Source organism: Bombina bombina, chromosome 2 (assembly GCF_027579735.1).
Source record: "Bombina bombina isolate aBomBom1 chromosome 2, aBomBom1.pri, whole genome shotgun sequence".
Classification (NCBI taxonomy): Eukaryota; Metazoa; Chordata; class Amphibia; order Anura; family Bombinatoridae; genus Bombina; species Bombina bombina.
Genome location: NC_069500.1, coordinates 606,127,860 through 606,143,025, shown reverse-complemented (window position 1 = coordinate 606,143,025; position 15,166 = coordinate 606,127,860). Strand labels below are relative to the sequence as shown.

The 15,166-nt window shown below is 35.5% G+C and overlaps 1 protein-coding gene across 1 annotated transcript in view; it reads left to right on the top strand.

The window, feature by feature from the left end:
* LOC128647922 (D(4) dopamine receptor) overlaps positions 1-14,796 on the top strand; it is a 96,105-nt gene extending 81,309 nt beyond the window's left edge. Inside the window, exon 3 of the mRNA XM_053700606.1 lies at positions 12,590-14,796. Within this exon, the coding sequence (XP_053556581.1) occupies positions 12,590-12,903 (314 nt within the window). The 3' untranslated portion in view covers positions 12,904-14,796. The remainder of the gene's footprint in view (positions 1-12,589) is intronic.
* The last annotated feature ends 370 nt before the right edge of the window (positions 14,797-15,166 follow it).

The window sequence follows — 15,166 nt, the reverse complement described above, 5'->3', positions numbered from 1 at the left end:
CACTTAAACAAAAAGGTTCTTATGTTAAAAACCATTCACGTCTAAAAATTAATATATACATATATCAATAATCAGCCTTGTGCAAACAAAGTCTATATACAATCTTCTGTATAACTGTGTGACCCTTCAAGAACAAATAATACTTCCTTCAAAATAAACAATCACACATTTATTAAAGAAAGATAAATAACAAGATTACTTGTTATTGTTTACAAAGTTAAAACAGATCTAACAAGTATGTGTTACCCTGCGCAGGAATTTTTAAAACCACCAATAAGCTAATAGGTGATGGAGAGCCCCTCTCTCCACAAATAAGACAAAAGACTAAAAAAATAACTTGCTCCAGAGATGAAACAAGATATTTAGAACCTTTAGCGCTGCATAAAATGCTGCTAAAATTGGTGACTAAAAAATTGAATAAGGTATAAGTGAAGTATAAAGTGAAGGACTTTTGGTCTCAAGGATAATAAATAAGCAAATATTAAAAATGAACAAATATTAAAATTTATTAATTATAAACTATAAAAAAAAACAAAAAATGCTGATCGGCAACTTGAATCACAAACAAAAGAATATATGTGTAATATCAAATACTAAAACAAAAAAATAAATAAAAATACAAATTCATACAACAAAATAAGAATTCATTCAAAACAATTCATAGGCCCTGAAAGGTTAATATTGTTGTTTGAGTCCAGAACGGAAGTTTTTGCAAAATCCCCTTCAACAGCTGAATTCTTGAACGCCAAATTGTAGCTGTAAAGGAGCTGGAATGAAAATGAATCCAAATCAAAAAACAATCAGAGAATCAAAATTAAGGTGTTCAATTTTACTTACACCGTATTTTGGTCTCTGCAGTAGCAGTGAATCCCCTTCGAGAGCTGTGGTGGAACCGGATACTTTTTAAGTACAGATGCAGGTATCAGATGAACCACTCCGCTCAGGATTCCGAACAGCACAGAAGCCGGTCTGTGTCAGCTGTGTCACGTAATGTCTAGTGGGCGGAGCAACGCGTTTCAGCCCGTTCAGGGCCTTTGTCAAGCTCCAGATGGAAGTACAACAGGGTCTTTTAAACCCACATCCTATATGCTGATTGGTTAAATGCCACAGATGGGAGTGCCTTACAAATGCAAGGGGCCACACTGAGCATGCATGATGATCACACCCTATCTAGAGGAGATGGGATGCTAAGCTGACCAGATAGACAAGTCAGGATAATGGCAAGAGAGGGTCCAGGGGTAACCTAAGAGGGTCTTTTTACACTGAACCCCAGTGAAGGATCCCACAATGTTGATAAGTATGAAACAAACCTATATGAAACAGTTTTATTAATATGATTTATGCTCTTTACATTTATATTCAAAGTTTTATTATTGAATCAGGTGAGTTAATCAATTCTGGTTTGCCCTTTATAGTCGCAAATATTTTTGTTAGGTAATTCCTGTTAACCCGGTCTTATCTGTCAACAATAACACTGGGTCAATCAGGAATCTGGTAATAATATCATTTTCTTATGGTTTGCCAGTATTATTAGTTTACCTGATTCTTGCCAGCTATGCTGAGAATTTAAATAACAAAAGTTTGTTTCTCTATTATACACACAAGTTACTGCAAATAAAATAATTTAGTGATTGTTTTCATTAGTTTTAACCTGATAATCATTAAATCATTGTAATGATGTTTGCTTATTGATTTACTTTATTCAAATATTGCTTATTATTTCTAATAATTCTTTTAATAAACTAAGTTTGTTTATTGATCTGGTCTCAGTTTAATTAATAGACATATCAGAACTAAAATGATTCAGGTTTTATATATATTATCCTTTGCAAATGATATATTTCAGAGTGTTATTAACCCCTTAATGACCGGACCATTTTTCAATTAATGACAATGGCTATTTTTACATTTCTGCTGTGTTTGTGTTTAGCTGTAATTTTCCTCTTACTCATTTACTGTACCGTTTTTCTCGCCATTAAATGGACTTTCTAAAGATACCATTATGTTCATCATATCTTATAATTTACTATAAAAAAATATATAAAATATGAGGAAAAAATTGAAAAAAAAACACACTTTTTCTAACTTTGACCCCCAAAATCTGTTACACATCTACAACCACCAAAAAACACCCATGATAAATAGTTTCTAAATTTTGTCCTGAGTTTAGAAATACCCAATGTTTACATGTTCTTTGCTTTTTTTGCAAGTTATAGGGCAATAAATACAAGTAGCACTTTGTTATTTCCAAACCACTTTTTTTTTCAAAATTAGCGATAGTTACATTGGAACACTGATATCTTTCAGGAAACCCTGAATATCCCTTGACATGTATATATATTTTTATTTAGAAGACATCCCAAAGTATTGATCTAGGCCCATTTTGGTATATTTCATGCCACCATTTCACCGCCAAATGCGATCAAATAAAATAAATTGTTTACTTTTTCCCAAATTTTTTCACAAACTTTAGGTTTCTCGCTGAATTTATTTACAAACAACTTATGCAATTATGGCATAAATGGTTGTAAATACCTTTCTTGGATCCCCTCTGTTCAGAAATAGCAGACATATATGGCTTTGGCGTTGTTTTTTGGTAATTAGAAAGCCGCTAAATGCCACTGCACACCACGTGTGCATTATGTCCAGCAGTGAAGGGGTTAATTAGGGAGCTTGTAGGGAGCTTTTAGCTTTAATTTTGGCTTTAGTGTAGTGTAGTAGACAACCCAAATTATTGATCTAGGCCCATTTTGGTATATTTCATGCCACCATTTCACCGCCAAATACGATCAAATAAAAAAAAGACTGTTAAATTTATCACAATTTTAGGTTTCTCACTGAAATTATTTACAAACAGCTTGTGCAATTATGGCACAAATGGTTGTAAATACTTCTCTAGGATCCCCTTTGTTCAGAAATAGCAGACATATATGGCTTTGGCGTTGCTTTTTGGTAATAATAAGGCTGTTAAATGCTGCTGCGCACCACACTTGTAATATGCCCAGCAGTTAGGGGTTAATTAGGTAGCTTGTAGGGTTAATTTTTAGCTTGAGTGTAGAGATCAGCCTCCCACCTGACACATCCCACCCGATGATCCCCCCTGACCCCCTCAAACAGCTCTCTTCCCTCCCCCACCTCACAATTGTCACCGCCATCTTAAGTACTGGCAGAAAGTCTGCCAGTACTGAAATAAAGCTTTTTTTTTTTTTTTTTTTTTATACTGTCTGCAGTGATGGATCCCCCCTTACCCCACAACCTCCCTGATCCCCCCATACATTTCTCTAACACTCCCCTGGACCCCCTCTACATATTTGCCTCCATCTTGGGTACTGGCAGCTGTCTGCCAGTACCCAATTTGCCCCCCAAATTAGTTTTTTTTTTTTTTAACTTTTTTATATAAAGCATTTGTTTTCTGTAGTGTAGCTGGCCCCCCTCAACAATCTACATCCCTCCCCCTCCCAGATCCCTTACTAAACTATAGAGATCAGCATTCATCTGTATTGTTTTTTATTTTTTTTTAAATGCACATTTGGCGTGCACGCACGCGCACACGCCACCCCGCCCGCACCCGCCGACAATGTAAGATCGGTAAGAGACAGCAAACAGTATAACATGCCGATGGAAGCTGCTCCCACCCACCAACGTGAACACATGTTTAGCCATCAATGGCCGATGCAGAGAGGGCCACAGAGTGGCCCTTTCTGCATCAGTGGGTAATATAGGGGATTGCAGTGATGTCTCACTATTGAGACATCACTACAATCCCTTGTAAGCAGCTGGAAGCGATCATGATCGCTCGCAGCACTTCAAAAGGCAGAGGACGTACCAGGTACGTCATTTGTCACTAAGGGGAGTTTTTCCTATGACGTACCTGGTACGTCCTCTGTCATTAAGGGGTTAAATTGCACACATTGCCCCTGCAAAGTTGGTAACCGCTATTATATAAATATTGAGTTACATTATCAGAATGATATAGAGGTTCCATAATATTTATTGTGTCTAAACACATAATACACTTTGCAGGTACACTACTGAAATAATAATAATAAAAATAATAATAAGGATAATATTCATAACATTATATTTGCATTTGTAAGGCACTCCCATCTGTGGCATTTAACCAATCGGCATATAGGATGTGGGTTTAAAAGACCCTGTTGTACTTCCATCTGGAGCTTGACAAAGGCCCTGAACGGGCTGAAACGCGTTGCTCCGCCCACTAGACGTTACGTGACACAGCCGACACAGACCGGCTTCTGTGCTGTTCAGAATCCTGAGCGGAGTGGTTCATCTGATACCGGCATCTGTACTTAAGAAGTATCCGGTTCCACCACAGCTCTCGAAGGGGATTCACCACTACTGCAGAGACCAAAATACGGTGTAAGTAAAATTGAACACCTTAATTTTGATTCTCTGCTTGTTTTTTTATTTGGATCCATTTTCATTCCAGCTCCTTTACAGCTACAATTTGGCGTTCAAGAATTCAGCTGTTGAAGGGGATTTCGTAAAAACTTCCGTTCTGGACTCAAACAACAATATTAACCTTTGAGGGCCTATAAATTGTTTTGAATGAATTCTTATTTTGTTGTATGAATTTGTATTTTTATTTATTTTTTTGTTTTAGTATTTGATTTTAAGCATATATTCTTTTGTTTGTGATTCAAGTTGCTGATCAGCATTTTTTGTTTTTGTTTATAGTTTATAATTAATTCATTTTAATATTTGTTCATTTTTAATATTTGCTTATTTATTATCCTTGAGACCAAAAGTCCTTCACTTTATACTTCACTTATACCTTATTCAATTTTTTAGTCACCAATTTTAGCAGCATTTTATGCAGCACTAAAGGTTCTAAATATCTTGTTTCATCTCTGGAGCAAGTTATTTTTTTAGTCTTTACAAAGTTAAAACACAGAGAAACAATTTAACAGAGAAATAGTAAATAAAATGATATTGCTCCATTTGCTTGAATTGTGGGAGGCCGTAAGTTATGGAGTGTAACCTGATGTATCCCTTCTGGAGAGGCACTCTGACTACGGTTATCTCTTATGCCTTTTAAATACCCTTTAAGATCACTGACAATATACTTTTGGCCATGTTCCAAATAAGATGATCTGAACTATTGTAAGCTTTTGCAACTCTCATCAATTCTTTCTATTCATATATAATCTCAGCCCTTAGCATGCGTAACTGACCACCTCAGCATTACATCATGCTTAATGTTAAAATTGTCAGAAGGACACACTTACCTCTCTGTAACAATAAGGATATCATTTTTATACTAATTAAAATGTTACAGCGGTACATAATTCATCACAGGCTGCTATGTACAAGCACACATGTTATTTACATGCTCATCTGTCCATGCTCTTTGGTTTAGAATGACCAATGGTTCTTTGGTTAGGATGGCCCACCATCGCTGTGCCATTTAAGGAGGCACTGGATAAAGGGGATTCGGAACAGCCAGTGGTGCAACACTTTATCAAGTGTAATCATAGTTTTTCCAGTCTACGATCAATGATAAATGATCATGTACCCCCTCTGGCTAGGGGGTAACAGAGCAAAGAAGCTCCTCCAACTTGAGACTAAATGGATACATATGATGGATACGTTGGTACCAAGGGGGCTCAATACCTTCTTGGATTTTGGACCTTTTTATTAAAGCAAAGATACTGTGTTGGATATCGTTTGATGTACACCCTGACAGAAAACCCTATGAAGATCCACATTAATGTTCGCTCTAGTGGGTACCCACGGGTTTCTACCAATACTTCATGAGGCAATGAAGGGACACATTTTGTCTGTTATTAATGTAGGAATTTAGCAGTTTACATGATGTCTGTGTGATACATATAGTATTTAGCTTTTACTTTTTGTGATTCACCTAAGTTCATAATTTTAAATTTTTGTATATATGTTTTGTTAATGCGGTCATGCAATCTCAAAGCCATAATAATCTGGTTATATGGGAATGACTCTATTGTCTTTACATTGATAAGTGTTCCTAAATTGATCTATGGAACCTTATTATTCATTAGAATGTTTATATATTTGGGTACAGATTGTATAAGTTGGTACAGATTGTGCCGCTCATATAGGGGGGGACTATAACACCCCTAAAATAGCATTGTAAATTGGTTATAATCCATATGTGAATATACATGTTATACATTACCCCATTTATGCTAAATAAAACTAGTGATGCTTTTATGGTATCAGCTGTTATTTTAACTATGTCTTATCGATTTAGTTGTCAGTGTTTTGATGTGTGATGTCACTAGTGGTGGACGGTGTGGGACTAACGATGCCGGTGTTCTGTCAAGAACTGCAATTCATCAAAATTGCTTATTTGTTAATTAAAGGGACAGTAAACACCAGAATTTTTATTAAAAGATAGATAATCCCTTTATTACCCGTTCTACAGTTTTGCATAACCAACAGTTATAATACACTTTTTACCTTTGTGATTGACTTATATCTGACATCCCCCTGATCACATGACATTTTATTTATTATCTATTGACTTTCATTTTAGCCAATAAGTGCAGTGTCTGCCACAAGTCACGGGCGTGATCACTATGTTATCTTTATGGCCTACATGAACTAGCTGTCCCCTGTTGTGAAAAGCAAATAAAAAAGCATGTGACAAGAGGCATCCTTCATGGGCTTAGAAATTATCATATGAGCCTTCTTAAGTATAGCTTTCAACTAAGAAGACCAAGAGAACAACGCAAAATTAGCGATAAAAGTACATTGGAAAGTTGTTTATAATTGCATGCCCTATTTGGAACATCAAAGTTTTTTTGTTTTTTTTTACTTGACTATCCCTTTAATTTCTAAAAAAAAATTCTACCTTGAAAGAAAGTGCTATATTGATTTAAGGTAATTCACCTGACTGGCCTCTCTCCAATCAAGATACTGAGTGCAATTATTTCTTATTTCTGTTGGGCTAGCATGGAATTATTTTTAAATCTCATTGTAATATTCCAATCTTTTTTTTCTCCAATTTTTGTTTCCAAACTTTTTCTCCCCCTCTGCTGTGTCTCAAACCTCTCCTCCCATGTTTACCCTCCTTTCTCTTTCCACAGCCTCTCACCTAACATCAGACTCCAGATTTGCAAGCAATATAATAAAAAGCTTGAATTTGGTTTAGTAAAGGATGAGCTGGGTGCATAGCGCAGGGAAGTTAAATGCAACAAATTGTATTTGGGAAAAGGAAGCAAATTTGTTAAAGGGACACTCAGGTTAAATTACATTTTCATGATTCAGATACAGCATGTAATTGTAAACAACTTTCCAATTTACTTCCATTAAAAAAAATGTGCACAGTCTTTTATATTTACAATTTTTGAGTCACCAGATTCTACTGAGCATGTGCAAGAATTCACAGACTATACGTATATGCATTTGTGATTGGCTGATTGCTATCACATGGTACAAGGGGAGTGGAAATATACATAACTTTAAAATTTGTTATAAAAAATCTACTACTCATTTGAAGTTCAGACTAAGTGCTATTGCATTGTCTTGTTATCTTGCATTTGTTGATTATGCAAATCTAATGTGTTGACTGGTCCTTTAATTTTTTGTTACATTTTAGACTAAGAAAAGTGACAAACAATTTTCTGTTGGTAGAAAAATATAAAATATATATAGTTTGAATATTCCATAAGATGGATATATGTCCAGTACTGTAAAACCAACTGCAGCAGTTTTAAGTATTTACAACTGGACATGTACAATTAGTTTTGGCCGAATTTTGTTTTCCGACAAATTTTGGCTGATTTGGAGATTTGGATGAATCCGAATTTCTGAATCAGCACCATAATTTAAAATCACAAAAACGAAAAAATCATTTTCCGAATTTTAGGATCCATTCTTTATATTCTTCATTCTTGTCTAAACCGCCATCCTCCCACATCACAACACTAAATAAACTTAACCTCTAAAGTTAGGGGGGTGTTAGGGGGGTGTTATTGGTTAATAGTTTAATTTAGGTAGTGTGATGTGGGGGGAGTAGCGGTTTAGGGGTTAATCGGTTTAGTTAGTGTTGTCGATGTGGGGGGACAGCAGTTTAGTGGTTAATATATTTATTAATTGTTGGCGATGTGGGGGATGACGGTTTAGATAATTTCGTTTCGGCATATGCCTTATGTTAAAGGTACATGAAACACAATTTTCTTCTTTCATGATTCAGATAGAGAATACAATTTTAAACAACTTTGTAATTTACTTCTATAATCTAATATGTTTCATTCTCTTGGTATCATTTGTTGAAGGAGCAGCAATGCACTGATGGTTTCTAATTGTGAACTCATGAGTAAGCTAATCACAACCGAGATTTATATGCAGCCACCAATCAACAGCTAGGACCTAGATTCTCTGCTGCTCATGAACTTGCCTAGATAAACCTTTCAGCAAAGGATAACAATGGAAGGAGCAAATTAAATAATAGAAGTTAATTGGAAAGTTGTTTAAATTTGTATTCTCTATCTGAATCATGAAAGAACATTTTTGGGTTTCATGTCCCATTAAGTTAAATCGTTTTTCGGATCCATTCTTTATTCACATTTATTATTCTATTCTAAAGTTTAGAATAATGAATGTGAATAACGAAATAACATAACTAATTTGCCGAAACTACATTATTTAACCCCTTAACGACTCATGTCGTACGGGGTACGTCGCACACAACCTGGTCTTTAAAGACCAGCGACGTACCCTGTACGACATTGGGGTTTAAAGCGGCTGGAAGCGATCCTGGGGGCGCGCATGGAGACATGCGCGCATGTGCATGGAGGCAGGCAGGGACGGGCGCATGCACAGGTGGGAACGGCTACACTACAGAAAATGTAAAAAAAAAAAGTAAGAGAGTGGGGTAATATTTTTTTTTTTTTTTTTAAAAAGCTTTTTTTTTTGTAAACTGGGTATTGGCAGACAGCTGCCAGTACCCAAGATGGCCACCTATAAGGTAGAGGGGGACGGAGAGAGAGCTGTTTTGGGGGGATCATGGAGGTTGGGGGCTAAGGGGGGATCTTAAACATCAGCATATGTAAATATGCTAAAAATATATATATTTTTAAAAATACCTTTAATTTTAGTACTGGCAGACTTTCTGCCAGTACTTAAGATGGCAGGGACAATTGTGGGGTGGGGGGAGGGAAGAGAGCTGTTTGGGAGGGATCAGGGGGTGTGATATGTCAGGTGGGAGGCTGATCTCTACATTACAGCTAAAATTAACCCTGCAAGCTCCCTACAAGCTCCCTTATTAACCCCTTCACTGCTGGGCATAATACACGTGTTGTACGCAGCTGCATTTAGCGGCCTTCTAATTACCAAGAAGCAACGCCAAAGCCATATATGTCTGCTATTTCTGAACAAAGGCGATCACAGAGAAGCTTTTGCAACCATTTGTGCCATAATTGCACAAGCTGTTTGTAAATAATTTCAGTGAGAAACCTAAAATTGTTAAAAAGTGAACGTTTTTTTTTTCATTTGATCGCATTTGGCGGTGAAATGGTGGCATGACATATACCAAGATGGGCCGATATCAATACTTGGGGTTGTCTACTACACTACACTAAAGCTAAAATTAACTCTAGAAGCTCCCTACATGCTCACTAATTAACCCCTTCACTGCTGGGCATAATACATGTGTGGTGCGCAGTGGCATTTAGCGGCCTTCTAATTACCAAAAAGCAATGCCAAAGCCATATATGTCTATTTCTGAACAAAGGGGATCCCAGAGAAGTGTTTATAACCATTTATCCAAAAGAAAGTATTTATCCAGCCATCAGTTAAACTTTAAAATAGACCTTTATTCATTTCTTACAGGGTCCATCATGTCAAACAACGTTTCAAACCTATACTAGGTTCTTAATCATGTCTCCTCCTGTGCCGCAGAAGGAAAATAAGTGCTGTCTTTCACTATCATATTCTCAATTTTATAACCATTTATGCCATAATTGCACAAGTTGTTTGCAAATAATTTCAGTGAGAAACCTAAAGTTTGTGAAAAAGTGAACAATTTTGATTTTATCTCATTTGGCGGTGAAATGGTGGCATGAAATATACCAAAATGGGCCTAGATCAAAACTTTGGGATGTCTTCTAAAAAAATATATACATGTCAAGGGATATTCAGGGATTCCTGAAAGATATTAGTGTTCCAATGTAACTAGCACTAATTTTGAAACAAAAGTGGCTTGGAAATAGAAAAGTGCTACTTGTATTTATTGCCCTATAACTTGCAAAAAAAGCAAAGAACATGTTAACATTGGGTATTTCTAAACTCAGGACAAAATTTAGAAACTATTTAGCACGGGTGTTTTTTGGTGGTTGTAGATGTGTAACAGATTTTGGGGGTCAAAGTTAGAAAAAGTGTGTTTTTTTCCATTTTTTTCATCATATTTTATCTTTTTTTTTTTTTTTTATAGTAAATTATAAGATATGATGAAAATAATGGTATCTTTAGAAAGTCCATTTAATGGCGAGAAAAACGGCATATAATATGTGTGGGTACAGTAAATGAGTAAGAGGAAAATTATAGCTAAATACAAACACCGCAGAAATGTAAAGATAGCCCTGGTCCTTAAGGGAAAGAAATTGAAAAATGGCCTTGTCCTTAAGGGGTTAACTAATGAAAATTAAGCAAATGTTTTCTCTGTGCACGTCTATTTACAACATGCTCATTGGATTATTAGCAAAGAACAAACCAAAAAAGCTATACATGTTATGTCTATTAGAAAAGGATAATGTTTTAAATATCATGAGGGTTCAATAAGTTATAAGAAAAAGCATTGACAAAAGGGCTATAACAGGAATAATCATTTAGGGGGTTGACGAGCTGTGCACAAGACATGGGTAAAGTGTGCTAGATGGTTTTCTTCATCCTAATTAAAATATCATTGAGAGTCTCCATTTATACCTTTTACTGACGTTTCTTGAGAACTGCTCATGTGTAGCCTCTGTCAGAGTCATACTGCAAAGGGTAATGCGCATAGCAGATACAGTCAAGCCTATTTTTTCCCTCTAACTTGTAAAATGTACTGATAATAATAATGTGCTGTGCACATCTAAAATGTACTATGTGAAAAGCTTAAGATCACAAAACAAAACTTGCACGTGTTGGGCAGGTTTAGGGCCAAAAGCAATGAAAAGATATTGTGGTAGGATTGAAACTGGTTTTGGAAAAGATGCTAATCATGGGGACGAATCAAAAAGCCTAAACAAAAAAATGCAAACATTTTCCTGAGTGTAAGCACAAGCTAAATCCCAAAAGTACTTATACAAATGAAATCTGATTTTGCATGATACATACTGAAGTCAGATAAAAATAAACTCAATTTCATTCTAAACACCAATGTGCCTACGTGCGTACCTGTGCCTTTAAATGAGTGCGTATGCGCATAACAATGCATTTGACAACTTCTGATGAACATTTTAATAACATTCTTGTTTTGAAATGTTTATATTTTTAGGTACTGGTTCTGAATCTTAAACACAAACAGTTATGGGATCATACATAGCCACTATGTGAGAAGGTTTGGGACTGGTGATGTCCCAATGAAACATATCAGTTTGTGGGGGTTTGCTGTACCATTTTGTAGGATTTTATAAATTGGTGTGTATATTTTATATATAAAAAAAAAAACAATCCTTTATTAGTGCCCTCACATTTTTACTTTTTCATATTTTTACCTATTAAACCTTTAAGCAACTGTGCCAAAGCTAAGGAACCATCACAGTAGGGAACTCAGTGTTTGTAAATGGTTTAGTATAATTGTGTTTTATACTACAAGACTAGCTCTTCATTCCACCGTACATATAACTGACCAACCAGAGCCTTACAAGTAGTGCTACCTCCCGAAGAGCCAAATAGCCTTCCATCCTCAAAAAAAAGAGTTACTGCTTGGCATTAATGTCAAAGTGGCCTAATTTGATGATTGGTAACTTAAGGGGCAGTCTAGTATAAATTAAACTTTCATTATTCAGATAGGACTTTTAATTTTAATCAACTTTCCAATTTACTTTTATCATCAAATTTGCTTTTTTCCTCTTGGTATTCTTAGTTTAAACTAAACATAGGTAGGCTCATATACTAATTTCTAAGCCTTTGAGGGCTGCCTCTTATCACATGCTTTTTAAATCTCTTTTCAACACAGAGGCAGAAAGTACATGTGGGCCATATAGATAACACTGTGTTCAGGCACAGGGGGTTATTTAAAATCTAGCACAACACAATGCTAAATTTAAGGCAATAAATAATAAACAGTCACAGTCATGTGATCAGGGGGCTGGAAGAAGGTTCCTAGATACAAGGTAATCACAGAGGTAAAAAGTATATTAATATAACTGTGTTGGTTACGCAAAACTGGGGAATGGGTAATAAAGGGATTATCTATCTTTTAAAATGATAACAATTCTATGGTAGACTGTCCCTTTAGGGAGGTTTGGATAACTTTCAGCAGTAGAAATGTGTTGAATATGGGATTTATTTTTTACTATACAACTGATAATATGGCCATGATGGGGGGAAATTTTTTACTTAAAATAAAAAAAATAACGTGTTTATGTTTGTTTTCCATCAGCTATCACTCAGGAGCGTGTACCAGAGTGGGTGGAGTTTGCAGCACTGTGGCTTCCCAGTGGCAATGGTTTCCTAAACTGCTTTGTCTACTTCTGGATCAACAGAAGCTTTCGACACAAGTTCCAGAAGCTGGGTCAGAAATTGTGCCTTTGGCAATGTTGTAGCCCCCCCAAAAAAGGGCGAATAAAAATTGTTGTCATGAATGGTGCTGTAGACTATCCCAGGATTAATGAGACCTTTTCCTTGCAGGAGAGGTCATGTAGTCTCTCCTCCACCTGCATGTTGCTTCAGCAAGCCACGGACACTAATGTATGAACCACAGGAAATGAGAGGGCTTTTATTTATGTTGCTTGTTTAACAAATTATTGACCTAATAATGCATTTTAACTATTGAATGCCTCCTCCAGAGTAATGTAAAATATTAGCATCCATGCAGTTACTTACACCTGTGAAGCAAAAAATCTACACATATTTAGCACTTTACAATGATCTGCCAATTGGAAGCTTTACAATTGAATTGGGGCCCAAGAACAGTATAAGGAAATATGTGAATGGACAAATTGGATTTTTTTTCTTTGACTTGCAGGACTTTTATATCATTCTTAACAGAATCAGGAACATACTGATCTCGCCAATCCTAGAACTATTTTTTCATAACAGTCATGTCTATATTGAGAATCTACTTAATTCCCATACATTCAAATCGTATAAAGTTGTTGTTAGCAGGACTAACCTTTATGGTCCTTAGAGAATGACTAAATAATAAAAAAAACAATGCATTTGTGATGCCCTAAATTAATTATAAAATGCCACCTCTACTGGTAAACAAATGTTTTGCTCATTACTACACGAGCTGGCACTCCACATAACAAATTTGATGTCATAATTTTTAAAGTGGCAGTAAAGTCAAAATGAAACTTTTATAAAAAAATTAAAAAAAAAAGATAAAGTTCCCCTTTACATTTATAAAATGTTCTTCTTTTTCTAGATGTCCTTTGTTGAAGAGTAAACTTCATAGGAGCTCAGGAGTGTGCACGTCTTAAGCACTCTATGGCAGCAGTCTTTGCTAAAATATTTGTAGCAATGCTATACATTGTTGCACATTCTGCTGCTATAAAGGGATAAAAGACACATGCACATTTTTTTTAGCCTACCTATGTTTACTTTTCATTAAAAGATACCAAGAGAACGCAACAGATTTAATAATAGAGGTATGTTGGAAGGTACTTTAAAATTGCAGGCTATGATATGATATGTGAATCATAAAAGTTTAATGTTGACTGTCAATTTAGTAAAGTCAGATTTTACTTTATGGGATACTTTAGTGAATCTCCTCCTTTTTTTAACTTTTGTACAGCTGCTCAATAAAAGGTTAAAAGTTCAGCAAAAGAAGCTCATGGAAAATTAATACTAACTGCAAATGAATGGAGGTCATTGGCTAGTCCCTGTTTTGTATGGATTAAAGGCCACCTATTGTTAGCATATAGAAACGTCAAAAATATCAGTACCCCCTAATACAGCTAACTAACTGCAGTCCTCCGGGTACACTGACAGGCCAGGAATAATCAGTTGATCTTTAACCATTGTTATTAACCTGCTATCATCCAAGATAATCCTGAACATCTGGCCTGTTAGGGTAACCTTGAGGTCTAGAATTGAAACCCTGTCCTAATGACGCAGAGGCACGCCATATCCGTCTCAGAAACATAATTATGTTAGCTCTTCATCAGAAAATTAAAAAACAAAAACAAAGCATAGGCAAATGTTTAAAAAATACTGTAAATAGATACGTCTTTTTATACAGCATTTGTACTACATTGTCCTGTAGCTATCCAATCTAGAATTCTTAGTATTTAATCACAAATTCCTAGCACTTGATCTTCAAAATTGCTGCTGAAATAGTTATATTTTTAGTGGTACCATTTTTTTTATTAATGTATTTTCAACTCTGATAGGTTAAACTGTAAGCCTTGAATGGCAGCTGAGCTATTGGCCTATTTATTACGAGACAGCATTTTAGAATTAATATAAAAAGTAATGAGTTGTGTTCTGTCTCTTTAAATGTTTTCCTGAGTTGCTTTATATTTTATTTATGACTATTTTATTGTATTTTTCATTGTTTGTATATAGTTTACCAAATGTGTCTATAAAAAAGGAATTCTAAATGTTAAAATAAAGCTTCCGGCATTTTGCGGGAAATGTACAGTAGTTTGAACCTGTAGTATATTTATTTTGTGTGAAAGGACACTATGAATAGAATTTACACCCACATATTAATTTTTTTTACTGTTTTAAATGAGGGGGGAAAAAACTGCAATTTAAAAGTCAGTAAACTTCCAGGAACACATTAATAAAAGGTTAACCAGTCCATTGCTCATCTTTTGAAACTATACTAATCCTTCTCCATTCACACCTCTTTTTGCAACCTATGTGAAGTTGGCACCCCATGTTTGTAAAAACTGAATTAAAATATACCATTCGTTTGTGCTGCGTTTGTGCTGATTTGTGCCGCAAAAACCAACGTTTGTGCCGGTTTGGTTTAGGAGATATTGCACATTATTTATTTATGAAACCCCGC